Source organism: Pleurodeles waltl, chromosome 7, assembly GCF_031143425.1.
Source record: "Pleurodeles waltl isolate 20211129_DDA chromosome 7, aPleWal1.hap1.20221129, whole genome shotgun sequence".
In the NCBI taxonomy this organism is placed as follows: domain Eukaryota; kingdom Metazoa; phylum Chordata; class Amphibia; order Caudata; family Salamandridae; genus Pleurodeles; species Pleurodeles waltl.
This window is the reverse complement of record NC_090446.1, coordinates 1,513,664,061-1,513,691,861: the sequence shown is the minus strand read 5'-3', so window position 1 is coordinate 1,513,691,861 and position 27,801 is coordinate 1,513,664,061. Positions and strand designations below refer to the sequence as shown.

The window sequence follows — 27,801 nt, the reverse complement described above, 5'->3', positions numbered from 1 at the left end:
TTGGGTTAGAGCTCTACTGAAAAAATCAAAAAGATAGAGCACTTGCAGAGCACATAGATGAGTTTTCAGTTCACTGGGGAGAGCACAATGAAAGCCAAAATAACTGATCGGTATAGCAAAGCATAGGATGGATAGCATTTGCAAAGTATGCAGAGGACTTTCCTCCGACTTACTTAGTTAAAAACGTCTGCTCTTGGAAGTAATATGGGCGGAATTGGCGGAATTTGATTCTGTGGAATTCTATGGAATTACATTACATTTCTGCAGAATTCCCCGTCGGGGCGGAGTGGGCATTTGGTGCTATTTTCACCCAAAAATGGATGTAAAGATGTATTTTGCGGTATGAAGATAGTGCAGCTTAAATACCACTCGGCGCCATTACGCACCCTGCAGTATTCACTGTAGAGTATGTAAGGGAGCTGAGGGGGATCCACTGCTGTGCAGTGATATTTAAACATAGAGGGACAGCTCCCTCTTGTGGCCCTGTTTAAAAATCACTGCAGTGCAGAGCCCTTGGCGCCCTTACACTCTGCAGTAATAGCTGAAGAGTATGCATGGGCACTGTGGGGTATGCATTGCAGTGGTTTCTAACAGAGCCAGAAGAAGCCGCAGCACCTCTGTGTTTAAAAACCACTGCAAATTGTATTTTAATCTGCAGTGGTTTTTCAACATTGAGGGCCTACTCCCTCTGTCAAGTCTCTTAAGAAACACATTTACCGTAGTTTAATTCCGGAGTTGAAGCAACGGAATTTATAAGTAATTCTGCATTACAAAAGTAATGCTGAATGACCAAATTTCTCAGATTCCGCCGGTGGAATTAATAAATCCGAACAGGCCTATGAATTAATCACATTAATTCACTTCAACAACCTCAATGTCTCATGATGGTTATTCTGAGAACATTTCAAATGTTTGTATAAGCTTCCACAGTACGTTCTTTGTTAGCACCACAAGTACCACCTCACAGTGTAGAGATGGAACAATCATTTCAATGTCGGTTTATGGGACCCAGAGTGGCCTTTTGAAAGATGGCATGCATCTTATTTTTATGCAGAACATATAAGTGCACTCAACCGCAGCATACTAATGTAGCTTTATTTGTTGACTCTGTAGTCTGAGTATTGGCTGTATGAATTCAGTGCTACACTATGGGGGTCATTCTGACCCTGGCGGCCGGTGACCGCCAGGGTCACCGACCACGGGAGCACCGCCAACAGGCTGGCGGTGCTCCCTCGAGCGTTCTGACCGCGGCGGTTCAGCTGCGGTCAGAAACGGAAAGTCGGCGGTCTCCCGCCGACTTTCCGCTGCTCGGGGGAATCCTCCATGGTGGCGGAGCGCGCTCCGCCGCCATGGGGATTCTGACACCCCCTACCGCCATCCTTCGCCAGGAACAGGATGGCGGTAGGGGGTGCCGCGGGGCCCCTGGGGGCCCCTGCAGTGCCCATGCCAATGGCATGGGCACTGCAGGGGCCCCCGTAAGAGGGCCCCACTTAGTATTTCAGTGTCTGCAACGCGACGGGTGCAACAGCACCCGTCGCACCTTCCCACTCCGCCGGCTCAATTCTGAGCCGGCGTCCTAGTGGGAAGGTTGATTTGCCCTGGGCTGGCGGGCGGCCTTTTGGCGGCTGCCCGCCAGCCCAGGGCAAATCCCAAAATACCCTCAGCGGTCTTGCGACCGCGGAGCGGTATTTTGGAGGGGGAACATTGGCGGGCGGCCTCCGCCGCCCGCCAATGTTAGAATGACCCCCTATGTGTTAAAAAAAAAAAAAAAAAAAAAAAAAAAAGTATTTGAAGAGAGAATAATTGTAAGAAACTAGGTTATTGGTTGAGGGGGGTGAAGACCCCACTCACGCAGCAACCACAATCCCTGTCAATGTCAAACTACAAAAGTCACTAAATTAACCTCTGCTTAACCCTCTGGTAAATTAGCATAAAAGCAGTCAAGCTTAATTTAGAGGCAATGTGTAAAGTATTTATGGAGTACACAAACAGTAATAAAGTGAAAACATAACTCAAGAAAATTCCAATTGCCCCACTTTGTAAATGTGGTGTGGGGAAAACGCGCCACCTTAGGGTTAAATGTGAGTGAGATTTCTACAAAATTATTTTTAAGCCACTTTATTTCCACACATTTTCCTCCAACCTCCCATTTATGGTTGCAGAAAGTCTTTAATCCTTGGCACAGAAAGTGATTAGAATTTACCCTGTGGCAAGGTGGTGTTCTTTTCCAAGAATTAAAGTAGTGTTTGGCAAATTTTAAAGGTATAGTATTAAACTGTGTTTTTTATATTGTATTGAAGGTGTCTAAATTGCTAATGTCCTTGAAGTTTACAATAGGAGTTGGAGAAAAAGCAGTTAATCTGCTCCACTTCTTTCTTCCAATGTACAGAGTGGTGCAGATAAGGCTATTTAGGGAATCAATGGTGCCTGAAAATAGGCTTTTATAAAACTCAGAACCTGTGCTATAAACAGTCGTTCCCTTCTGATGCATGCCACGGGAAGCAAGGTAACGAAGCTTGACTGCCTTCTTCTATGCGTGCAAAGAAAAACAAGGATTGGTAAAACAGGAAGATTTCGCCTTGTCCAGTTGGTGCAATGGATAATTGTTTAAAAAGAAATAGTGTAAGCATATGCCACAAACAGAAAATATAAAAATATATACTGTCCATTTAAACATGGCTGCCTTACGCTTGCACCCAAAAAAAAAAATCCACAGAACCTACCCACGCCAAATTTGCGTCTTTTTTTTTCAACATCCTAGGGATTCTAGAGGTACCCAGAGTTTGTGGGTCCCCTTGAAGGAGACCAAACAATTAGCCAAAATACAGCGAAAATTTCGTAAAAATGAAAAAAAGGGCTGCAGAAGAAGGCTTGTGTTTTTTCCCCTGAAAATGGCATCAACAAAGGGTTTGTGGTGCTAAAATCACCATCTTCCAAGCTTTCAGGAACAGGCAGACTTTAATCAGAAAACCCAATTTTTCAACACAATTTTGGCATTTTACTGGGACATACCCCATTTTTACTATTTTTTGTGTTTCAGCCTCTTTCCAGTAAGTGAAAGAAATGGGTGTGAAACCAATGCTGGATCCCAGAAAGCTGAATATTTCTAAAAGGTAGACAAAATTCTAAATTTAGCAAGCAGTAATTTGTGTACATCCTACAAGGTTTTCCCACAGAAAATAACAGCTGAAATTAAAAAATATTGAAATTGAGGTGAAAAAAACAGCCATTTTACTCCACGTTTTACTCTGTAATTTTTTCCTGCGATGTCAGATTTTTGAAAGTAATATACCGTTACGTCTGCTGGCCTCTTCTGGTTGTGGGGATGTATAGGGGTTGTAGGTTCATCAAGAACCCTAGGTACCCAGAGCCAATAAATGAGCTGCACCTTGCAATAGGTTTTCATTCTACACAGGGTATACAGCAATTCATTTGCTGAAATATAAAGAGTGAAAAATAGGTATCAAGAAAACCTTTGTATTTCCAAAATGGGCACAAGATAAGGTGTTGAGAAGCAGTAGTTATTTGCACATCTCTGAATTCGGGGGTGCCCATGCTAGCATGTGAATTACAGGGCATTTCTCAAATAGATGTCTTTTTTACACACTGTCTTACAAAAATGTAGAGAAAGACAAGGGGCAATGATACTTGTTTTGCTATTCTGTGTTCCCCCAAGTCCCCCAATAAAAATGGTACTGTGGATTTTGGCCTCTAGCTCAGCCGGCACCTAGGGAAACCTACCAAACCTGTGCATTTTTTTAAACTAGACACCTAGGGGAATCCAGGGTGGGGTGACTTGTGGGTCTCTCACCAGGTTCTGTTACCCAGAATCCTTTGCAAACCTCAAAATGTGGTAAAAAAAACACTTTTTCCTCACATTTTGGTGGCATAAGTTCTGGAATCTGAGAGAAGCCACAAATTTCCTTCCACCTAGCATTCCCCCAAGTCTCCCAATAAAAACGGTACCTCACTTGTGTGGGTAGGCCTAGTGCCCGTGAAGGGAAATGCCCCAAAACACTATCTGGACACATCAAAATGATCAAATACAAAACTACCTGTTTTTGCAGGGGGGGCACCTGCGTTTTTGGTCCTGAGCTCAGTGGCCATACATGGAAACCTACTAAACCTAGACATTTCTGAAAACTAGACACCTGAGGAAGTCCAGGGAGGTGTGACTTGCGTGGATCCCCCGGTGTTTTCTTACCCAGAATCCTCAACAAACCTCAAATTTTGCTAAAAAAATCAAATTTTTCCCACATTTCTGTGCGGGATCACCACACCGAGACAAAACATGTCGAAATTGATGGGGACCAAAGCGGGTCCAAAAGGGCAGTTTGAAAAAAATAACATTTTTTGGCAAAATTTTTAGCGGTATAGTTGAGACAATGCTGGGTGGTAGTAATTTTGTGGATTCCTGCAGATTCCGGAAGGTTCCATCACAAAAAATGGAGAAAAAATGTGTGATTTCCAGCAGAGTTTGAGGTTTGCAGGGCATTGTGGGTAAGAAAATGGTGTGGGGTGCATGTGAAGCACACCACCCTGGACTCACCCAGATGTTTAGTTTTCAGATTTGTCTAGGTGTTGTGGATGTTTCTACATGGCAGCGTCCCAAAGTCCAAAAAGTGCAGCCCTCACCATTCCAAGTGGGACGATTTTGAGAGTTAGCCAAGCTCTCATGGCCCAAATGTAAAACCAAAACCCAAAATAATCATATGTCCTCTTGCTTGCCATGGGATAAGATGTGTTAGTATGCGGAGGGAGAACTGAAAGACTGTTACCCCCTTCAGTTGGGGTGGGGGCATAACCATGACCATACTGGTTGGTAGCCACCACCACACTATTTTTTTTTAATTCCTTGACATCTAGTAGACTTTCTGCCCCCCCGGTGTGGATCGGGGGTAATTGCCCCAGAACAACTTTGGCCCCATTTATTTGGGGTGGGGGTATGGCCATACCCCCACCCTCTTACTTTGAAAAAAAAATCTTCCCTGGTATCTGGTGTGCTTTCGGCCCCCCCTTGGAGGCAGATGGGCCTTCCAAACATTGGCCGATCTGATATGGCCAACAGTAATGGGCTCCCATGGGGAGCGACCCTTGCCCAAGGGGCTGCCCCCACAAACAAAACACACACATACACACACACCAGTCCCTGGTGCCTAAGTGATTTCTGCCCCCCCAGGGGCAGATCGGCCTAATAGAAATAGGGAGATCTGTTCCCAAGGGGGGCAGAAATGGCCTAAAATAAATTTGACCACAGTGGAACAGCCCTTGTCTAAGGGATCGCTCCCCTTGTTTGAAATTGACACAAATAAATAAAAATCCCTGGTGTCTAGTGGTTTCTGCCTCCCTCGGCGGAAGATTGGCCTAATAAAAATAAGACAATCTGCCCCCAACGGGGGCAGAAATGGCCTGAAGAAAATTTTGCTCCAGGGGAGCAACCCTTGCCTAAGGGGTCACTCTGCACATATGAAAATAAAGAAAAAACAAATCCCAGGTTCCTAGAGGTTTCTGCCCCCAGGGGGGGCAGATCAGCCTAATTACAATAGGCCGATCTGCCCGAAGGGGGGCAGAAATGGCCTAAAACAAATATCCCCCCAGGTCACAAACCCTTGCCTAAGGGGTTGCTCCCCTCATGGGAAACTGCCAACAAAATAAAAATCCCTGGTGTCTAGTGGTTTCTGCCCACCTTGGGGGCAGATTGGCCTAATAAAAATAGGCCAATCTGCACCCAGGGGGGGAAGAAACGGCTTAGAATTAATTTTGGCCCTTGCCTAAGAGGTCGCTCCCCACATATAAAAAAAAAAACCAAGCAAAAAAAAAATCCCTGGTGTCTAGGGGTTTCTGCCTCCCCCGTGGGGCAGATCGGCCTAATTATATTAGGCCCCCAAGGGGGACAGAAACAGCCATAAAATAATTTGCCCCTCCTTTGATGCCTCTCTCGGGCCCTCCACTTGATCTGAGGAGCAATGCTTTTGCATTTCTCCTCCGATCCACGCTGGAAGCTCGTGGGGTGTAGACTCTGATGAGGTCGCGCTGATGTCATCAGACGCCAAAGGGGGGTCCGGGAAGCGATTCCCCTTCCATTCCTGCCCTGGGGGCACCGAGGCGAGGCTCATGAGGGGAGCGCTCGCTAGCGCTCCCCCCATGAGCCAGTCAAAGGATGTAACGGTTACCTCCTTGTCGCCTGAGTGCCACAGCCAAGGACGTAACCGTTGCGCATGAAGCCCGCAGCTTCGGGCTGTGAGGTTCCCTCGGCTGGGGTTGCCTTCCCTCGTGCCCCTGGGCTCCTCGCTGCTGCTGCTGCTTTTTGCACCTCTAGCTCCAAAATGTAATTCCCTGTCTGCGGGTTTCCTGCTGCCTTTTAAGGCTGCTCCACAGCTAGTCTGGTTCAGGGCTCTGTTCCTGTTTCTTTCCCTTTTCCATCATTGCTATCTCCTTTGATTCCTTTCTGGTTTTCCCAACCCTTTGTTGTGTGATTGATGCCATTTACTTTTTCTGTTCCTTTACTACATAAAGATTTTCGTCAGGTTGGAGGGTGCGTCACAATAGAGACCTGTTCCTTCACTTGTTTTAGTCCCTCCCTCCACTTGATGATCCTGATTCCTGTCTCCTGAAGAATTCCACTATTGAATATCGGGTTCCTGGTTTTCTTCAATCCTTTGAAGTGTTGGTCCAGAAGGGGCTTTTTTATGTCTTACGCCTTTCAGGTAGTTACACACCACATGTTACAGTATGTGGTGACATGGTGTATTCCGGAAACAGTTGCCCATACATTGGACAGCAGAAGACCTGGACCAAAATATTGGTAAACGTCCAGACCTGGACAACTTTATGCTGTAGTGAGTGGAAGCAATTAAAAAGACCAAGGGATAAATTCTGCTTATGAAAAGCCCCCTCTATGGTATGCCCATTATGTATATTTTTTTGGCCATGAATAGTTAGGCATGACAGCTAACAGAAAACAGGAGCATGCACACTTGCATGCTTCCTGCTTTCAGCTCTGGTAGCAGAAACAGTCCACAGACTGTGCATAGAAAGTTGTTCCTCATGTATGCCACAAAACTACCTAGCAACAAAAAGATGCTGTTTTCTATAAATAGTGGGGACATGCATTTCCTGCTCCTTCAGAATCATTAACTCCATATGGGTGATAAATGAAAGAAAAAACAGCTCAGAACATGTAAATAAGGTATTAGTAGCAGAGACACCTACTGGGAAGATTATGGCATTTGCAGCAGAGTCATCTAGTGGGCAGATGATGGCATTGGTAGCAGAGACACCTAGTGGGCAGAGGTTGAATGTGCAGAGTTTAGTTAAGTCCACATTGCTATGTTGCAGGTGCGTTGGTCAATCTAGTTTGTTCACAAAGCTTTGAGTAGGATTAAGGAGATTTGAGCCCTCCTGCGCTGCACCTAGCAGTAAAACATGGACCTCGAGGATCTGAATGGTAACACTAGTACAGTACAAAACTCCAAGAGGCGTGAGCGAGCAGTACTCACCGATGGGAATGAGCTTGTACTTGGCCAGGTCAATAATGTTGTTGCAGCGGCTCGTTTTACACTGGTGCACCTGTATGAAGACAGTCAGTCCGTAATAGGGCAACGCCTTGTCCACCTTGCCTGCTCCGCCCAGGCCACAGTGCTTGATGACAGTGCTGAAATGGTCATGACCTGGAAGAGGAAAGCAGAGGTCAGGGTCACAAGTTCAACCACTGATGAGTGCTAGTCTTTTGGGGAAGTACAACTTGGGAGAACCTCACCCCTTTCCCTGCAGCCCCCCAAAACTGCTGATTACTTTCAAATGAACATGCTGCCCTCTTGCTTGCTTTCAGCTGCAAATGCAGAAGCTATCTGGCCAGCGGAAAGAGATAACTGACATGGATTGAAGTGAGGGGTATTTTCTTAAAAGAGAAAAATGAAAAAAACAATTGGAGGGGCATGAATCCCTTTGTCAAAAATTTAAGGAGTCATAAATTGGGACAGTTTTTCCTTTGTTACAAAAAGAAAAAAGCAAAAAAATGAACTCCATTGGTAATTTGCAACATATGTGAGTTATATACATGGACAGCCTTTTGATGGAATCAGGACCAGAATAAAAGGCTGGTACCTTCACAAAAACAATCCTGCATGCAACAGAAGCACCCTCACACTATGGTGCCTGCATTGGCGCTAGGCAGCCAAAAGGGCACCAGCGCAGGGGAAAAAATAATATACACCTTGTAGGCTTGGGGACAAATATAAAACAAGGAGGGTTGCTAAAAAGGGACTTAGTTAAACCAATAATCTTTGGGAAAAAATCCTATAATTTCCACATGCCCATGTCTAAAATTAACATCAAAATTAAATTAAATACATTTTTTGGCACAGTATCAATCAACCAAAACAAATTGACACAGAAGGTGTAGAAAATGAATGAACTTGTATTTTAATTTAAAGAATGTCAAAGGTATAAAGGTAGTGCTCACAATCTGAATCTCCATATTCATAGATATTGCAAACTGGAATCTTTTCTATCATGTCGGTCAATCTACAACTCACTCCTAAAAATATATGTATGTCTTGTGAGACTGTCCCCAGAAGATCCAAGGCTCACAATCAATCAAATTGTAAGAGATCAGTTGGGTAATGCATCGACGTTTCAGACCATTTTAGGGGCTTGAAATTTATATGAAGAAGAAAGGGCCCCTTTGGGAATTAAATGATAATGCATCAAGAAACTCTATATATACATCTGCACATTGATTCAAAGTAAGAAGAGAAAGAGACCATCACCCTGTGGCACCATCCAAAGGTGTGTACCTATAAGCATCATATGATTCCCATTGAAAGCAAAACTGTGTTGAAATAAGAACCAAAACAATTAGAAGGAGTTACTATAGGGCGGTGGTCAACAGCAGACTAATGTCAGAAATGCCCAAGATATAGTAGAATAGAAAAGAGACCAACAGAGCCCACAAAATAAAATCATCGGGTATACTGAGGGGAACTTACTTATGCATTGTAATCAAATTCACAAATCTGGAAAGAAAATTAAAAAATACAAAAATCGATTGTAACAATGTTCTATGGACTATAGTGGAAAACTAATTGTAAATGGGTACGATGTTTATGGAAAATTTGGGGTGGAATGACAGATCACAAATTTCCAAAATGCCTGGTAATGACGCACAGAAACGCTGACCGTAAGGCATGAGATGATGTTACCAAAAAATCAGTGATTATTCAAAATGAAACAAATTGTTACAGTCTTGCCGGGTAGCAACGCTTGGCAGTTTGTGGAAAACAAAGGTTGTTAAAATGTTGAAAGTAGGAAAGTACCCTCTTTTTGACATAGTTAACCCCACTTTCTGCCTGCTGTCAGTGTGTTTTGACTGTTTTCACTGGGATCCTGCTAACCAGGACCCCAGTGATTGTGCTCTCTCCCTCTGAATGTGTTAGGACTTTGCCCACCCCACAATTGGCATATTGTTGCCCCCATATAAGTCCCTAGTATATGGTACATAGGTACCCAGGGCATTGGGGCACCAGGGGTTCCACATGGGCTGCAGCATGTATTGTGCCACATGGGAGCCCATGCAAAATTGCAGCCTGCGTGAAAAGGTAAATGCATCCTTTCACTACTGGTCACTGCACCAGGTCACTGTAAGTCACCCCTATGGTAGGCCCTCCTAGCCCAAAGGGGAGGGTGCAAGTACCTGGGTGCGAGGGCACCCCTGCATGAGCAGAGGTACCCCCTACAAACCCCAGCTCCATTATACTGGACTTCGCTACGAACTCCAGCTCCATTACACTGGACTTCGTAAGTACGGGGAAGCCATTTTACTCATGTACTGGACACAGGTCCAGCTACATAATGGTAATTCCGAACCTGGGTATGTTTGGTAAAAACATATTGGAATCATACCCCAATACTGTTGCCAGTATTGGTAGTATGACTCCGTGCACTCTGGGAGCTCCTTATAGGACCCTCAGCATTGCTCCTACTAGTCTTCTGCAGTTTTCCGGGCAGCCCGTGCTGCTGCTACCCCTCAAACAGGTTTCTGCCCTCCTACTGCTTCACCAGCTCAGGCAGAGGAAGGCAGAACAAAGGATTTCCTGTGGGAGAGGGAGTTAACACCCACCTCCTTGGAAGTAGGTGTTACATTGCTTGGGAGGGGTAGCCTCCCCAAGCCACTGGTATGTTTTGAAAGACACATTTGGTGCCCTCCTCACATAAACCGGTTTGCACCAGTCCAGGGACCCTCAGTCCCTTCTCTGGTCAAAACTGGACAAGGGAAAGTGGAGTGACCACTCCTCTGTCCATCACCGCCCTGGGGGTGGTGCCCAGAGCTCCTCCAGTTGGCCACTTGATTCTGCCATCTTGAATCTAAGGGGGGCAGAGGCCCATGGGAGAATCTGAGTGGCCAGGTCAGGCAGGTGGTGTCACAGCCCCCTCCTGGTAGGTGATCACCCTACTAGATGACCAATCCCCCTTCCTGGGCTATTTAGGGTCTCCCTCTTTGGTGGGTCCTCAGATTTGACGTGAAAGATTCCAGCATGACTCCTCTGCATTGTTTGCTTTATCTTCTGGCCACTGGGTCTGCAACTGGTCCTTCCATGAACTAACACTCTGCAACTTCAGCAATGACTCTGCTCTGCAAAATTGTTTCTCTGGCTCCTTCCAGCAACTGCAATATTTCCCCGGCTTTGCATCTTGAGAGGGCAGTGAGTCTTCAGCCTACACCAAAAGTGAGAGGGAATCTCCCCTGGAGTGAAGGAGTCACTCCCCTGCATTCCCAGGCACCAACTGCAACAACAACCAGCTGGGTGGAGGATCTTCTCTCCTCTGGAGTTGCATAGATCCTGCATCACAGTTGGTAATCATGAGTGGTCCCCTCGGTCCTCTCTACCAGCTGTCAAACTTGGGAGAAGGTAAGTCCTTGCCTCTCCATGCAGGACAGTACCCCTGTGCACCACGACTCTCGCAGCTACCAAGGCTTGTATGTTCCTCCCCCAAGTGAGCTTCAGGCTTCATGTAGCCCCGGCACCAGCTCCTCTTCCTGCAAAGCACAGTCTCCTGCCTACTGCTCCAGCGACGTGGGACTCCTCTTCAGGTGTGCTGAGTGGGCCTCACTGCGACTCCTGTGCCTGCTGCCAGTAGGTTGCCTGTGGGGACTGCATCCTCTTCTTGTGACTCTCCCAGCTGCTGAGGGTCACCTGGACTCACCTCCTTGAGTCGAGTCCCCTGGACCTTGCTGGTCCTCTTTAGCCGTGAAAACCTTCTCCTCCATCTCTTGCATTTGCCAATGCTTGGTGGTGTTTTTCCAGCACTACTTACCAACTGCATCTCAGCCGCCGACGTGGGACATCAAGTGCATCACTTCTGGGACTCCTCTCCAGCTCCTGTGCTGCAATGCTGACCTACTTCGTCCTACCATTTGTAATATTGATCCCTGGTTTATCTCTGGCCCGGAGTATATTGCCTGTGGTACCACCCTCTTCTCCCAGCCCTCTGGCTTGTGCGAGGGCCAGTGCCCTTGTGTGTTTGGCCTAAAAAAACTCTGTTTGGATGTAGATACTTGATTACTGTAATTTTTCGTGTGGGAGGTGCCAGGAGTCATGTGTAACTATGCATGTGGGTCTCTTTCTCACATGGCTTTTATGGTCAGTGTTTCAGTGAACTTTTTTTCCAGATATTGTTGTGCATCGCTACTTGGAAATACTGTAACAATCTGTTTCATTTTGGACAATCATTGATTTTTTTATAACATCATCTCACCTCTTACGGTCAGCTTTGTCGTGTGTTGTTACCCAGAATTTTGGACATTTGAAATCTGTCATTTCACCGCCAATTTTCCATAGACATCTTATCCCACTAACAATTAATTTTGCAATATACTCCGTAGGACATTCTTACAATCAATTTTTCGATTTTTGAATTTTCTTTCCAGATTTTTATAAACTTGCTGGATTTGTTGACATGCTTAGTATTTTAATACAAATTGATTCATTTTTCACACCTGCTGTGTCAATTTGTTTTGATTGATTGATACTGTGCTAAATAATTTGCTTAATTTAATTCTGATGTTACTTTTGGACATCTGGAAATTATAAGAGATTTCTTGGTTTAACTAGGAACACCCCTACTTGTTTTATATCGCAGAGGAAAAGGCAGGAATGCTCCTTATTGCCTTAAATTCATGCCCTTTTTCTGTCACGTAGTGCAACAAAGGAAGGTGACTTGTTGCCCTGTATGACATCCCCGTTAATATGCCCCTCGATATCAACCCGAATAACCCTATTCCATATCTTTTTGGCTAACGTAAATCATCCCCAAATTGGAGCACTTTCTAGAGCAACCAAACAACACCACTCTAAAAACCTTTCTCTTTAAACAACCTTTATAAGTGTAAGCTGAAGTTCAGGAACATACTTGCAGCCTAAACCCTACCCCTCTCTTTATCTTACTATACAAATTTAGCCCACCCTCTTGAAGTATCTCCACCAAATCACTTGAGGAGTTGACTATTTGAACCATACGTAAATGTCCTTCTTCCTAATCCCTAATCCCTTGCCGTTTCTCCGTCTTCCACCTGCACCCCTCTATGATGCGTTGCTTGAAATCCCTCTTGTTTATTTGGCTGTTTAACTATTGATCAGTTAAAAAGAATACCTATTTATATGCAGGTAAGATTGCTTTACTATAAAGTGCTCTAATGCCCTATGGGTGAAGTACCGCTATGTACGAGCTGTAAACAAATAAATGGATAAATTGTTCAGATTCTGACCATACATATCTTCACTGGTACCAAGATCTAACTAGATTTGTTATTTTTCACTTGTCCAAGTTTTCACCAGCAGACTAGGAGGCCATCTTCTTCGTCATTGCTATCTCATTAATATACAGTGCTAAACTACCCCAATATGGGCATCCAATAGCTGTAATACGTTGAGAGTAGACCTATGAGTTCAAATGTGAAGGCCTTACTCAATCTTTCGAACTGCAAACTGTTGTACTTTTCCCCTGGGGATAAGTCTAAGGAGTGCCAAAGTTGGTAGACCAGTGAGATTGTCTATTGCATGTGCTCTTTTCTTTCACGCTTTTTCTAGCTGCTCTTGCTGTGTGAGTGCAAATGAAGTACTCAATTGTGTCAGGCCATACATAACTTTGTGATTAATAGTTAATGAAACACTTGTAGCTTCTATATATGGTTGTTGGTACATGAAAATGACACTAACAATCTCTATTACTTGATGGTGGACCGATATCTCCCTCATATCCTAGAGTTCCTAACACTTGGTGAGGGGTAGGTGGTGAGAGATTCAGCTCCATTTCATTGCCCAGGTCTCTTAATATTATCATGGTGTCCTGATGAGAAGTCCCTTCTCCAAACCATGTCTCCAGGTATCAAAGTTTTCCTTTTGAAACCACCTACTGGCCTGGACACCCATCACGGCCTCAATGCAGACGTCATGCTCGTTCACGCATTGCACCACCTTCAGATTTTCTGTCGAGCAGCCATTGTCACCCCTGTCAATGCAGCTGTAGCACTCCAAAGCCTCTGGCAATGCTGTCTGGTTCTGGACCGCCTGCCCTGTAAAGATCAAAGGAGGAAGGAAGACGTAAGTATTATCCCTCTTAAGTGACAAAACAAATATTACATTTGCATGTTAGGTTTACTGATGCTGAATTTCACATCTGCTGCAAAGTTCAAACCTACATTATATGCATCAGAAATGTCTGACTGTTCTTAATGTACTTTTGGGTAAGTTTTGTCCGTAGTAAACCTTGGTAATTGTGACTACCCTTCGTGTTATGGAGGAAAATCAAGCAGTGGTCAGAACAGTCCACCGGAGTCAGCATCACATTACCAATGTCAATCCCTTGTGATAATGCCCAATCCAGCAGAAGCTCTCTCCCATGAGTGGTGGCACTTACATTCTACTGGATACCCATCTCCTCGAAGGTGGCAGAGAAATCCACGGTCTGTTGGTCATGAATCCCCAAATCAAAAATTACCATCTCCTAGAATCCACAATTTAGAATTGGGCTTGGTAAGGGGAACACATACATCAATTGGAAGTATTAAAACTCATATGAATGCTTTGTGAGGTGGGTGTCAAATACAGACTGACCCTGTGTTGGAAAGGAAATATGGAACAAATGATTAAACGTTTGACAACATTTGAGCTTCAGCTGTGTATCCATTCACAGTATTGTTGTATTTCTAAGTGTGTACGTGTGTGAACCTCATGTAGGAAATACATAGGGGCTGGTGTAAGAAATGTGGCGCTGCACTCAGTGCCCCTTAGCACCCTTAGCGCCCCCCCACATGCCACCATGTGAGCGCCGTATTTAATATGCGGTGCTAGTTAGGGACCTAGCGTCAGAATATTTGACACTAGTTCGGCCCTTTGCAGGATTAGCATAAAAAATGTGGACGCTAATCCTGCAAAGCCCATTGATACCCATTGAAAAAAATGATGCAAAGAAATTTCTTAGATCTAACTGGGAAATGCCCCCTTTGCATGCATTATGCCCGTCACCACATTGTAAATTTGGTGCTGCGATTTGGCCTGGTTGGGCCACATTAGCATTCAAAAAGGTGCTAGGGGCTCTTAAATCAGCCCCACAGTGTTTAACTCTTGGCTGGAGGGAAACCTGTGCCACTGCCTACTGGAAGAGTGGAGATCAACAGAGCCATGGAGGAACCCGCCTTCACTTTCTTTGGTTCATGAAATCTCATCAGAAGAGTGTGGAGAGAAGGGAAGTTTCACTGCGGGCTTTCACTGTGGGCTATAGTTCATGTTCTTTTCTAGGTGAAGCTTACAGTACTGCACCATGTGCTATTCTTTGCCTCTGGGGTTAGGGTCCACAGCTGCCAGCCATGCAGTGCTAAGTATGCATGCGGACTGCTCTGCAGTGGCGTGCACTGTTCTGAGTGTGAGTGTGAGTGGAGCTTGCACTGCTGCAGCCTTGATGTCCAATGCATGTGTGGAGTACTTCTGTTATCTGTGCACACCTGTAACATGTGTCAGGACAGGTGCACTGCCGCCTGTGCTGTGATTATTCTGTGTGTATTTGAGACATTTTCAAGGTTATTGCTGTCCTGTTCCTAATCTAAGTATGTGAAAGTTGTGCAGTGACCCTCCTGTAATGCTCCTGTTGTGCAAAAGATAATCTCTCACTATTGTTGTTTACAGTGCATATTTGTGAGACCAAACATGTATTTCTGCTACTCATCCAGTTGTATTGTGTGCACAAGCCAAGCATGCACTACTGTTTCTTCAGAAGCTTCTTGTGAGGCTGAGGGTAACTGCATTCCTCAAGCCAGTTCTGTGTCTGACTAGTAAGTAAGGGAAGGTTGCATCAATGATTCCAGTGCTGTGCTTCTCTGTGACAGGTCTGTTTACTTTGATTCTAACTGCAGTGCCTATAGTGTGAGGGCTCAGGGAAACCCTAAATTCTTACACCCCAAAGGTCAACTCAAAAACACTCTTAAACCTCAATTTAATGAGGTAATGTATCTCAAGTTAGGGCACCAATCAGCATATTGAAAATACAATAAATTTAGTGTAGACAAACTCAATAAGCGAGTTCTAGGGCAGAGTGAAAAATAGAGAGAGATTTATTACATAATTCAAAATGGTGAAGTACAGAAATCATAAAGTCATAAAATGCAGATGTGAAAAGTAATTGCCATGAAGACACTCAGTAATAGGACAATGCAGAATGATAGCCAAAATCAAAATAAGCCTCACATGAGCAGTAAAATCACTAAGAAATCGAACAGCATATCTAGTGGCACTGGAAAGTCATCTGGCTCACACCCAAATTTGAGGGTTCTAATAGAAAATCTTCAAATAGGAATATATTGAAAGTGCAAACTCATCATAGCAAAAACAATACAATTTCAGCAGATCAGAGTACAGATTCGTCATATTGCCTTACCATCTAAGCAGTGTCCCACTGTTTGAATATTGATTCAGGCCCTCAGAGCTAATGTCACCCGAACATTTCAGGACAAACTACTTACAATATACCAGTGAACTATTGTGAATAAATGGAATACAGTAAGTAAGCTTTCTCCCACCCCTCCCCGACAATGCTTAGAGGCCCCCTTACAGGGTAACCATAGTGTAGTTCAAAGGGACTGAACCCTACCCCTTTTTAGGGCACCTCTCTGTAAGCAAAGACAAGGCATGGCAAGAGGACTTCCCACGTACGCCTCATGGCCTCAGGTAGGCCTGCAATCATGCTCTTCAAGGTCTTGTTGAATCTCTCAGCTAGTGATAAAAGATTGAAAACCCACTTGCTGAATTCAAGGTTATTTATTAAGGTCCAGTTTCAACAGAAATTGTAGACAATTGAACAAAGAGCGTTAAGGTCCAAAGTTATTTTAAATGTCCATTTCAAACAGAGGTCATAGAAATTTAGACAAAAAAGCCAGAGAGCCGACATGTGTTTCGCCCCCTTTGGTGAGTCAACCTGGGGCTTTTTCAAGGCTGTAAGATATAGATAGCAAGGATTCAGTTTGTGAGGAAACTATTATAAGGACTAAAAGTATATTTCATGCAAATTCTTGGGTGTGATATAGAAAGAAAGAGTGCCTTGAGGTACCCAGTGAATTCGGTGCAATTGTATAAAAAGGAAAGGTGTAATTGAGAACACCACCTTGTGAAGAAAAGTATCCACTGATTCCAAGAAGAAGGAAAGAATTTCGGACCAATATTGTCAATGAGTCTGGTATGATGAATTATAGTCAAAAGTGGTAATTTACTTTACTAGTTATGGGTAAATCATGCACGTCTGGATGTGCTATGGATTAGTAAAACAGATGCTGGTAAAGGATGGTTAGTGACCTATCTCCTAGTGGGTGCAACATCACAGAATTCTTTTAGTGACATTATATTATATTACTGGTAGATGACACAAGTAAACCACTCATACCTAATAGGCGTCATCAAAGTAAATCTATTTAAGAACACTTATTGGTTGGTCATTATATTCAATCTGTTTAAAACAATAATATAATTTAAAATATGGTATTAATCATGGTTCTGTAGGACTAATCATATTACAGGTAAGTATGTAATTGAATGATAATAACCCATTTAGTATGCAGATAAATGCAGATGTGACTGAGTGCCTTGTGTTTATGGCTGTCTGGGTGGAATGCACAAGGGGAGCTGTCAACCATCACAAACCAGATGTGAATTGGAGACAGGGCTGTAAAGCACAGATGGCAGTAAGTGTAGATAAACGCCCACTTTTTAAAAGTGGCATTTTTAAAATAGAAATATTAAATCCAACTTCACCAGTAGGCAGGGTTTTCTGTTACCATTCTGGCAATACTAAACATGACAGGGGTACTCCTTCCAGATCAGAATCTACCACTTAAAAAGATACGAGGGCAGTTCTAAAGCTAGTCTATAAGAGGTGCAAGCCTTACTGTAGTGGAAAACTAATTTGTGAGTTTTTCACAATCCAGGACATGTAAAACACATAGGCATATGTCCTGCCTTTTTCTTACATAGCACCCTGCCCCATGGTTTACCTAGGGCCTACCTTAAGGGTGACTTATATGTAGAAAAAGGGGAGTTTAAGGCTTGGCAAGCAGTTTTAAATGCCAAGTCAAAGTGGAACTGAAACTCCACACACAGGCCTTTCAATGGCAGGCCTCAGACATGGCTAAGGGGCTACCCATGTGGGTGGCACAATCAGTGCTGCAGGGCCACTAGTAGCATTTAAGTTAATGGCTCTGAGCACATGTAGTGCACTTTACTAGGGACTTATGAGTAAATCAAATATGCTAATTGGGGATGAACCAATGTTAACATGTTTAAAGGAGAGAGCATATGCACTTTAGTACTGGTTTGCAGAGGTAGAGTGTGCAGAGTCCTAAAACCAGCAAAAACAGGGTCAGAAAAATGGAGGGAGGCAGGTAAAACGTTGGGGGATGACGACCCTAAGGCTGTCAGGCCTATCAATAATGCTCTATTTATAAAAATGCACAAACCTCTCCACCCCCGATTATTCTATAATTACAAAAAAAACACAATGAGTTATACAGTCTGTTCAGTCTGCATCACTTTCTGCTTCTTGCAATTTGATTCCTTCAACAGTTTCAGCTGATTATATTCTCGATCTCTGGCATCTTCCAGTTCAGTTCGATCCATTTCCTCTTAGACAATCTCCAACAAGAGAAACAGAACAATTGCACAAATCAACACAATAATTACAGGGGTAGGTATAGTTCTAAGTATACCCCCACCCAAGCTATCGTTCCATTCAGCAACCTTACTAAAACCCTTTCCTGTCTTGCTAACCCAGAAACCTGCTGTTTCCCGCAAGCCATACTCCTCTAGGGCCTGGACTTCACGAAAATTTTAGTTATGTTATGATATAGGTATTTTTAACCCTACTGTCATCTGGTATGAAGGTACAACATTTTCTCGCCTTCAAAACCCTGCAAACATCAGCTTCCTTCCTGAAAAGAATATCCTGCACTAGGCGGTTTTGTATGACCATCACATAATAATTAAGTCTGTATTAATCTATATTAGTGAGGCATCCGTGTTGGAAGCACACCGACCCACAAGTGTAGATAATTTTCTAATTTTCACATCAATTATAGCCATACCGAAAGATGGAATCATAGCTCCTAATACATCTAATACTGTCTCAAACCTCTTCGCTCTTTTTAAAGCAACAGCTTCACTTATGTCATTCACATGAAAGACTGTAGGGAATACTGAAGCCAGAGTTCAAGAACCTACACAATTATGTGGTAGGTTGAAATAGGCAGTCTTATCACACACGTAATACATTTTTCCAAGTAATGATGAATCACCCATCACCGAACCACCACTAACAATGTAACTCTATGGTTCCATTTCCTGTAGGTTCTTGACTGTCCATAGACATATGAGCCTTTCTCTCATGCTCCATTCTTAACCTTGGATGCAAATTTGAAAACTTAAAACTCAGCCTTAATCTGTTCTCTAATGTTCCTCTCACCTTTCCAGTTCTTTAAAATCTTCACTCTTCTCTCATATTCGTAAACAAATCCACACTCTTTTATTTGCTTAAACTACACACAGACCCCCTTTCACTAATTTCAGTGTTATGTTGAATTCATGCAACGATATTGAGATATTTACTATATCTTACCCTAAAAAGACCATGTTGCTCGAAGACAAAGATGCGTTCATTCAGAGGTCACATACTGATGATAGCTGGCTGCTGCATAATATTAAAACCTCAACATTACTTTGGAGAAACGTATTCACTTTACCTGAAACTAAGATATATAAGATATAGATTTTGACTATCTCCATTTATCTCTAACCTACCTCCGTGAGAAAAGACGGGGGACCCTGTTGAGTGCCGTCTATATGGATCTGCTAAAGAGGACATTATGCATGTACTTAAGGCCATTAGTGCGCTCACGCAGGTCACGCTACTAGCTGCGCTCATTTTAAATTGTTTGTTAAAATGCTGCTTCTGGATTTTTTTAACTCTGTACATAAATCTACATGCAGGCTATATTTTTATCTGCAATCACTGCACTTTGATTTTTATGAGGGGCATCCATTTAGCTAAGATTATTCTATACTGTTAATGTCTTTTGCTAAAATGCAAAATATGACATATGACTCCCTGTCCCATAATGAGCTTACAGCATAAGGCATTGCCCTTTTTTAGGGTTGAGCACGAGCAAGCGCTCTGGCGCTGTTGTAATCTCTTGGTGGGCTTTTAACCACGCCCACCGCACACCCATGAGTTCGGTTGGTTCGTGGGCTTGCCTTTTAAAATTTGCTTGATTTCATTAATGAAAGGCATGCACATGTCATGACTTTTCCATTGTCCTCCTCGAGTGCACCGGCCAACTACTGAAAACATACGAGTCTCCATGTTTTCCGTATGGTTTCTGCACTACTTTTTCTCTTTATTTCATAAGCAGTGTGATCTCGCTGGGCAGCAGTAGGGCGCTTTGAATGACATCGACCCTGTTACGTGGATAATTGCAGTTTTGCCAATAATACGTTTGATTGCAAGCAAACTTCTGTTTTACTTTTTATTTTATTTTTAAATTTATGTGGCACGAAATGTCCAGTTAGGAATTTACAACGCAAATAGCTCTTACTCGAGCAAACGCGAGACCCATTGCATTGCAAATGCTTGTTTTAATACTGTCCTACGATATATGATGTACTTTTGTTATGGTCTTAATTAACTACACAGTAAGTAAGCCACTCACTCACATTACCATAGGTTACCCTGTTCCCAGTATCTCCAGAAATAGGAAGGGCTTGCGCTTGCAATGAGCTGTTGAACTCCAACAAATATAGTAACAGAAATGCCTGTTTTTCAAACATGCTAATAAGAATATTGCAAGACAAGCTGTAGGAAATCAATAGCTGTAAATATGTGGCTCCTTTATTTGCAGACGAAGTACAAACCATGCAATTTGTAATGTGAACATATCCACCCAACATATTTACATAAATATTGTATTTTAATCCACTGATTAAACTTTTCCTACATGTCAGGGTATTATGTTCAATCTCATTATGTAGTGTAGTCAACCTGCTGTTTGGTATTCTAGAAAGAGACAGGGACTTTCTATATGATTAAAGGCATTATTTGGCTTTAATTTTTATATGTTTTTACAGCTTTAATGGACTGTATTATTCTGTGTGTGATTGTTGTAATCATTTTTTTTCTTTATCTATTTGTACTGTTGTATTTCATGTGTGTTATAGATTTTCCCCCAAAAAATAATCATATTTGATATTTTGATAGTATAGTCAGTTCAAGCATATACAATTGAAGACATAAGGCACACTAGAATCATTAGTGTCAACTTTAGGGGGAAATATGCCAACAATCTTACATTATCTGCTGTATGATGCAAGCATTCAAGACCCAAAAGTCTGTGAAAAGTTTGAAACTTTAGATTCAAAAGTTCATTAGGATTTGCAAAAATATGCAAAAATTTGAGGTTGTCAAGCGGAATCCACAACAGTTTATTGAGTTGTACTCTTCCACATCTGACTCTCCTTCGTCTTCAGACTCTGGTGCAAGACATGCCCATTCAGGTAAAGCATACTTTCTGTTTGGCAACAGGTGAATTACTCCCACTGTTCTCTGAATCAAATTCAATTACTTCTGGTTCTTCTCTGAATTGACTCTGGTCTTTCATTCTTTGATTGCTCTTTCTTGCAATTGCTCTTCACTGCCTTAGGGGACTTGACACTTATATCTTCACTTGTGACTACTGCTGAGCCTTCCTGCATTTCCTGGTTGGAGGATTCAGCTTCAGGATGCAGAAATGACATTCCTCTGAGACTTTTCTTGCTCTTTTTTCAATGTAATGTCCATGATAAATCCCCTCCTTTTTACAGTACTGTATATTTGTAAGTGAGACAGTATGACCATTGTCAGAAAGATGATTCAGAAGTGCAATTGTGTCTAGCTTACAGCCATCCTTTGTCCTTGATGCCACTAGTAAGTCATCAATGTATTGGACCAAGACTGAGTTACACTCTAACTGCAAATTCTCCAAGTCTTTCTTTTGGATTTCAGTAAAAATGGAGGGGCTTTTAGTATATCTATGCGGGATTTGATCTCAAATGAAGACTTTATTTTGAAACCGAAATGCAAAAGGCATTAGTCAATGATTGTGTACCTATCTGCATCTGTCGGAATCTGAAACAATGGTACAGCAGAATTTGGTGCCACCGGACAATATGGGAATCACTCTTTGATTCATCTTACAGAGATCTTGAACTATCCTCTTTTTACCACATGTTTTTTTTAATGCTCATCACAGGAGAGCTGCAAGGGTTACTAAGCATCCTTTGTTAAATTCTTTCTAGTTCTATCATTTTTTTCTGTGACCGTCTTCAATCCTTCCTTCTTTTGAAAGTTTGCATTACCTAATTCTAGGAAAAAACAGCATTTGGTTTAACACAAAATTGAACTGGTTTGTCACTGCTAGAAATGGGGTATTTGTTTGGCAGTCAGGTTACCCCCTGTCCAAGCAAGGACCCTCACTCTAGTCAGGGTAAAAGAGAATCACCCTCAGCTAACCCCTGCTTACCCCCTTGGTAGCTTGGCACGAGCAGTAGGCTTAACTTCAGAGTGCTAGGTGTAAAGTATTAGTACCAACACACACAGTGACTTAATGAAAACACTACAAAATGACACAACACAGGTTTAGAAAAATAGAAAATATTTATCTAAACAAAACAAGACCAAAACAACAAAAATACACAATACACAAGTCAAGTTATTACTAATAGTGCAAAAAGATTCTTCATGTAATTTTAAACAGAACGCTGTTAGCGGGAAAATGTACCTTGGGTGCGTCAAAAATAACCCTGCATGGGCAAGTGTGCGTCAAGATGGGCTTGCGATACGTCAATATTACTCACGAGCAAGACCTTGCGTCATTTCTTCTTTAGTCGGGTCGGCGTGCGTCATTTCTTCTCTCCGCAGGAGAACGATGCATCGATCCAGTCAGCACTCTTTGGTCCGGGCAGGCCTTGTTTTGTTTTTACACACCCAGCGGTGTTTGTGTCGGAAATCCAGCCGCACGATGATCCGAAAACCACGCAGCGCGGGTTGCGATCTCACCAGCCTCTGACAGCGATGCTGTGCATTGTTTCTCCAGCCCCGGGTGTTGATCTTTGGGTCAGTTGCAGACGAGCGTCGTTTTTCAGCCACAAAGCTGGCGGCGCATCAATTTTTCATCTGCAAATCGGAGTTGCGTCAATCTTTTCCCCTCACGGCGGTCTGTGCGTGGATTTTTCACTCTTGGGCTGCCAGCTTCTTCTTTCAGGGTCCCAGGAACTGGATGGGCACCACTTGGCAGAGTAATAGTCTCTCCAGAGACTCCAGGTGCTGGCAGAGAGAAGTCTTTGCTGTCCCTGAGACTTCAAATAACAGGAGGCAAGCTCTAAATCAAGCCCTTGGAGATCTTCACAAGAAGGAAGGCAACACAAAGTCCAGTCTTTTTCCTCTTACACTGGCAGAAGCAGCAACTGCAGGATAGCTCCACAAAGCACAGTCACAGGCAGGGCATCTCTTCTTCCTCGGCTCTTCAGCTCTTCTCCAGGCAGAGGTTTTTCTTGGTTTCCAGAAGTGTTCTAAAGTCTGTGGTTTTGGGTGCTGTTAGAAATGGGGTCTTTGGTTGACAGTCAGGTTACCCCCTGTTCAAGCAAGGACCCTCACTCTAGTTAGGATAAAAGAGAATCACCCTCAGCTAACCCCTGCTTACCCCCTTGGTAGCTTGGCAGAGCAGTAGGCTTAACCTCAGAGTGCTGGGCGTAAAGTATTTGTACCAACACACACAGTAACTTAATGAAGACACTACAAAATGACACAACACCAGTTTAGAAAAATAGGAAATATTTATCTAGACAAAACAAGACCAAAACGACAAAAATCCAACATACACAAGTCAAGTTATGATTTTTTAAAGGTTTAAAATAAAAAGAGTCTTTAGGTAGTTGTAACAACACACTAGCGCTGCTAGCGTGAAAATGTACCTGGTTTGCGGCAAAAATAACCCCGCACGGGCGGTGTGCGTCGAAAATAACCCTGCACGGGTATATGCGTCGAAAACAGCTCGGCTCGGCGAGGCGCTTCGAAAAAGCCAGCCACGCGACGGTCCGAAGTCCCGCGGCGCTGGTTGCGATCTCTCAGCCTTCGTCAGCGATGCTGCGCGTCGTTTCTCCTGCTCCGGGCGTCGATTCTCCGGTCGCGTTTCCAGCGGCGTCGTTTCTCAGCTGCGGAGCCGGCGTCGCGTCGTTTTCTCAGCCGCGATCGGATTCGCGTCGATCTTTTCTCCGCACGGTGCGCGGTGCGTGTATTTTTGTCCTTAGGCTGCCAGCCTCTCCTTTCAGGGTCCCAGGAACTGGAAGGGCACCACAGAGCAGAGTAGGGGTCTCTCCAGAGACTCCAGGTGCTGGCAGGAAGAAGTCTTTGCTATCCCTGAGACTTCAATAACAGGAGGCAAGCTCTACATCAAGCCCTTGGAGATTTCTTCTTCAAGATGGAAGGCACACAAAGTCCAGTCTTTGCCCTCTTACTCTGGCAGAAGCAGCACTGCAGGAAAGCTCCACAAAGCACAGTCACAGGCAGGGCAGCACTTGTTCCTCAGCGATCAGCTCTTCTCCAGGCAGAGGTTCCCCTTGATTCCAGAAGTGTTTCTAAAGTTTGTAAGTTTGGATGCCCTTCTTATACCCATTTTAGTCTTTGAAGTCACCTTCCTTCAAAGGGGACTCACACCTTCTTGTGAAATCCTGCCTTGCCCAGGCAAGGCCTCAGACACACACCAGGGGGCTGGAGACAGCATTGTCAGAGGCAGGCACAGTCCTTTCAGATGAGAGTGACCACTCCACCCCTCCCTCCTAGCAGAGATGGCTAATCAGGAAATGCAGATCACACCCCAGCTCCCTTTGTGTCACTGTCTGGTGTGAGGTGAAAAACAACCCAACTGTCAAACTGACCCAGACAGGGAATCCACAAACCAGGCAGAGTCACAGAATGGTTTAAGCAAGAAAATGCTCACTTTCTAAAAGTGGCATTTCCAAACGCACAATCTTAAAATCAACTTTACTAAAAGATGTATTTTTAAATTGTGAGTTCAGGGATCCCAAACTCCACATGTCCATCTACTCTCTAGGGGAATCTACACTTTAATCATATTTAAAGGTAGCCCCCATATTATCCTATGAGAGAGACAGACCTTGCAACAGTGAAAACGAAATTGGCAGTATTTCACTGTCAGGACATATAAACCACATTACTATATGTCCTACCTTATCCATACACTGCACCCTGCCCTTGGGGCTACCTAGGGCCTACCTTAGGGGTGCCTTACATGTAAGGAAAGGGAAGGTTTAGGCCTGGCAGGTGGGTACACTTGCCAAGTCGAATTTACAGTGTAAAAATACACATACAGACTCTGCAGTGGCAGGTCTGAGACATGATTACAGAGCTACTTATGAGGGTGGCACAACCAGTGCTGCAGGCCCACTAGTAGCATTTGATTTACAGGCCCTGGCACCTCTAGTGCACCTTACTAGGGACTTACTAGTAAATCAAATATGCCAATCATGGATAAACCACTTACATACAATTTAAACAGGAGAGCATATGCACTTTAGCACTGGTTAGCAGTGGTAAAGTGCTCAGAGTTGAAAAGCCAACAGCAACATGTCAGAAAAAATTAGGAGGCAGGAGGCAAAAAAAGACTGGGGATGACCCTGCATAAGCAAAAGTCCAACACGACCCCCTACCAGCCTAAAGCCAGGGGAGAACAATCAATACCTTGATGTACTTCCCTGATTGGGGCGATAGAACAGGGACCCAGGCCCACAACAGCAGGGGCATGCTCCAGTTCTACGCCTTCCTGACTCCAGTTGGATCCCTCTGTCCATACTCTCAGGGCCCACTAAGCTAACCCATGGGGAACCCTTCTCCACATCTACAGACACCATCTGTGCAACACCTAACTTTACTTTGCTCACAGATGTATTGCAATGGGCAGATAGTACCACTAGGGCCAACACAGTGGTGTTGCCCACTCCACCCCCGGGGTGTGACTCTCGTCCTCCCCCCCCCAGGGGCAACTCTGTCCACCAGGACAGCAAGCCACAGTGGCCCCCGACAACTGTCAGGGATGAGAGCCCGACCTCAGGCCTCTCTAACCACTGTGACTGTGGAGAGTGGGGGGTGGTAGCCCCAGGTGCCTGGCACCCTTTGACCACTCTCTCTTCCACCAGGTCAGGGATGACAACCTGACCCTGGTCCTCCCCTCTGGGGCTCTGTACCCTTCCTGCAGAAGCGGCACCCCCAGAGTCAAAAACTGTCAGGGTGCTTGTAGAAGCAGTCCTGCACAATTCTTCCATCAGTGCAGGGATGTTAACCTGCAACTGATCCTCCAACCTGGGGTCTGTACCTTCAGGTTGGACCAGGGCCAGGGGTGAGGCTTCCCTCCCCCTGCCCTTTCTTCTGGGGTCCTGAACCACCCAACTAGGAGCGGCCCCCCCAGAAGACAACATGGTAGGGGCACTGTTAGCAGTAGCCCCTTCCTCCAGGTCAGGGGGGACACCCTTAACCTGGCCTCCCAATCCAGGGCCTGTACCCACAGACTGGATCACTGCCTGGCAACCCAGGACTTCCTGGGGGGCATACCTACCCCCTACCAGGTCAGAGTTTACCCTCTGAACCTGGTCATCCAACCCAGGGTCACCACCCTGCGGTTGAACCACTGCCTGGCACACCAGGACTTCCTTGGGAGCACACCTACCCCCTATCAGGTCAGAGTTTACCCCCTGAACCTGATCATTCAACCCAGAGTCACCACCCTGCGGTTGAACCATTGCCTGGCACACCAGGACTTCCAGGGGAGCACACCTACCCCCTACCAGATCAGAGCTTACCCCCTGAATCTGGCAATCCAACCCAGAGTCACTACCCTGCGGTTGAACCACTGCCTGGCGCACCAGGACTTCCTTGGGAGCACACGTACTCCCCATCAGGTCAGAGTTTACCCCCTGAACCTGATCATCCAACCCAGAGTCACCATCCTGCGGTTGAATCATTGCCTGGCGCACCAGGACTTCCTGGGGGGCACACCTACCCCCCACAAGGGAAACACTTTCCCCAAGGGCCATACAAGAGTCTGGCTGGCGCAGGTCTCCTGACCTCTGCCCATCTGACAGAGTCTGGATTCCCCCCAGCCCAGAAATGGTCTCACCAAGGTCATTCCTGGGGGGCTCTGCACTCAGAGCTGACCCCTGACCCTCCAGGTTCTCCACTGGGGTCCGCAACCCCCTCTCAACCCTCTGTCTGGACTTCTGCAACCCCTCACTAGGAGTGGTACTGCCAGACACCAGAACTGGTGGGACGCTGGCTACAGCCGCCCCCCCAAGTTCTCCTGACACTGTGGGGTCTCCCTCAACAGATGGCCCTATGGTACAGGCTAGGCTCCCCTCCTGGGGTTCCCGCAGGGAACCCTCCAGGACCTGGGACCGGATCTCGGGCACCTTGGGCCTCAACCCATCCCCATTCCCTCTCCTCTGAGACTGGACATGGGGTCCCTCACCCATCCCACTACACTGGGACCTACCTGGGACACTACAATCCTTCCCTACCTCACCTGGTTGGGAACTACCTAGACCACTCCTCTCAGGAGCACCCCCAAATGCCTCTTCAGACTCTCTGGTACTCACCCAGAAGTCTGCCTCCATTGTAAGCTCCCTGGGGTCAGAGAACTCACACTCCACCTGGTGTTGGCATAGCTCTGGAAAATAAGGACTAGACATATGCTCTCCAGCAATTACATCACTCCGCCCCTCACATGAATTAACCAAAGTACCCTTCACCCAACCATCCAGTGACTCTGCTTTGAAAAAGCACCCCACATCACCCTCCTGAGACTGGTGAGACAGTACCTGACTGTCCCTGACACTCAACCCACACTCTTCTGGGATGTTTTCACACTCCATAACCAGGACTTCTACCTGGGGGGAACCCCTCTCCCTGTCACTCTCAACTAGAGTCAGTAGAGTGTCCCTCCCACCAGTAGGAATATGACTCCCCATGCCAGTTCCCCAATCTACCTCAGAGACCCTGTGCATCACTGGAGCTACCTCATACCCCTGAACCTCCTGGCGTGTGTTAACTCCCTCCTTCAAGTAGGGCACCACCTCTCTGGGCATGTGCACTTCTTCAGCAGTACTGGATACAAGATTTTTGCTGCCACCATCTGAACTGGATTCAGCCCTCATGGCCTCCAGCTTC

General features: G+C 44.8%; 1 protein-coding gene across 1 annotated transcript in view; it reads right to left on the bottom strand.

Annotated features, from left to right (window-relative positions):
- Positions 1–27,801, bottom strand: part of LYPD3 (LY6/PLAUR domain containing 3) — a 72,801-nt gene that overhangs the window by 12,404 nt on the left and 32,596 nt on the right. The window contains exons 2-3 of the mRNA XM_069201310.1: positions 13,415–13,573; positions 7,500–7,670 (exon numbers count right to left, since the gene is read on the bottom strand). Of these exons, the coding sequence (XP_069057411.1) occupies positions 7,500–7,670; positions 13,415–13,573 (330 nt within the window). The remainder of the gene's footprint in view (positions 1–7,499; positions 7,671–13,414; positions 13,574–27,801) is intronic.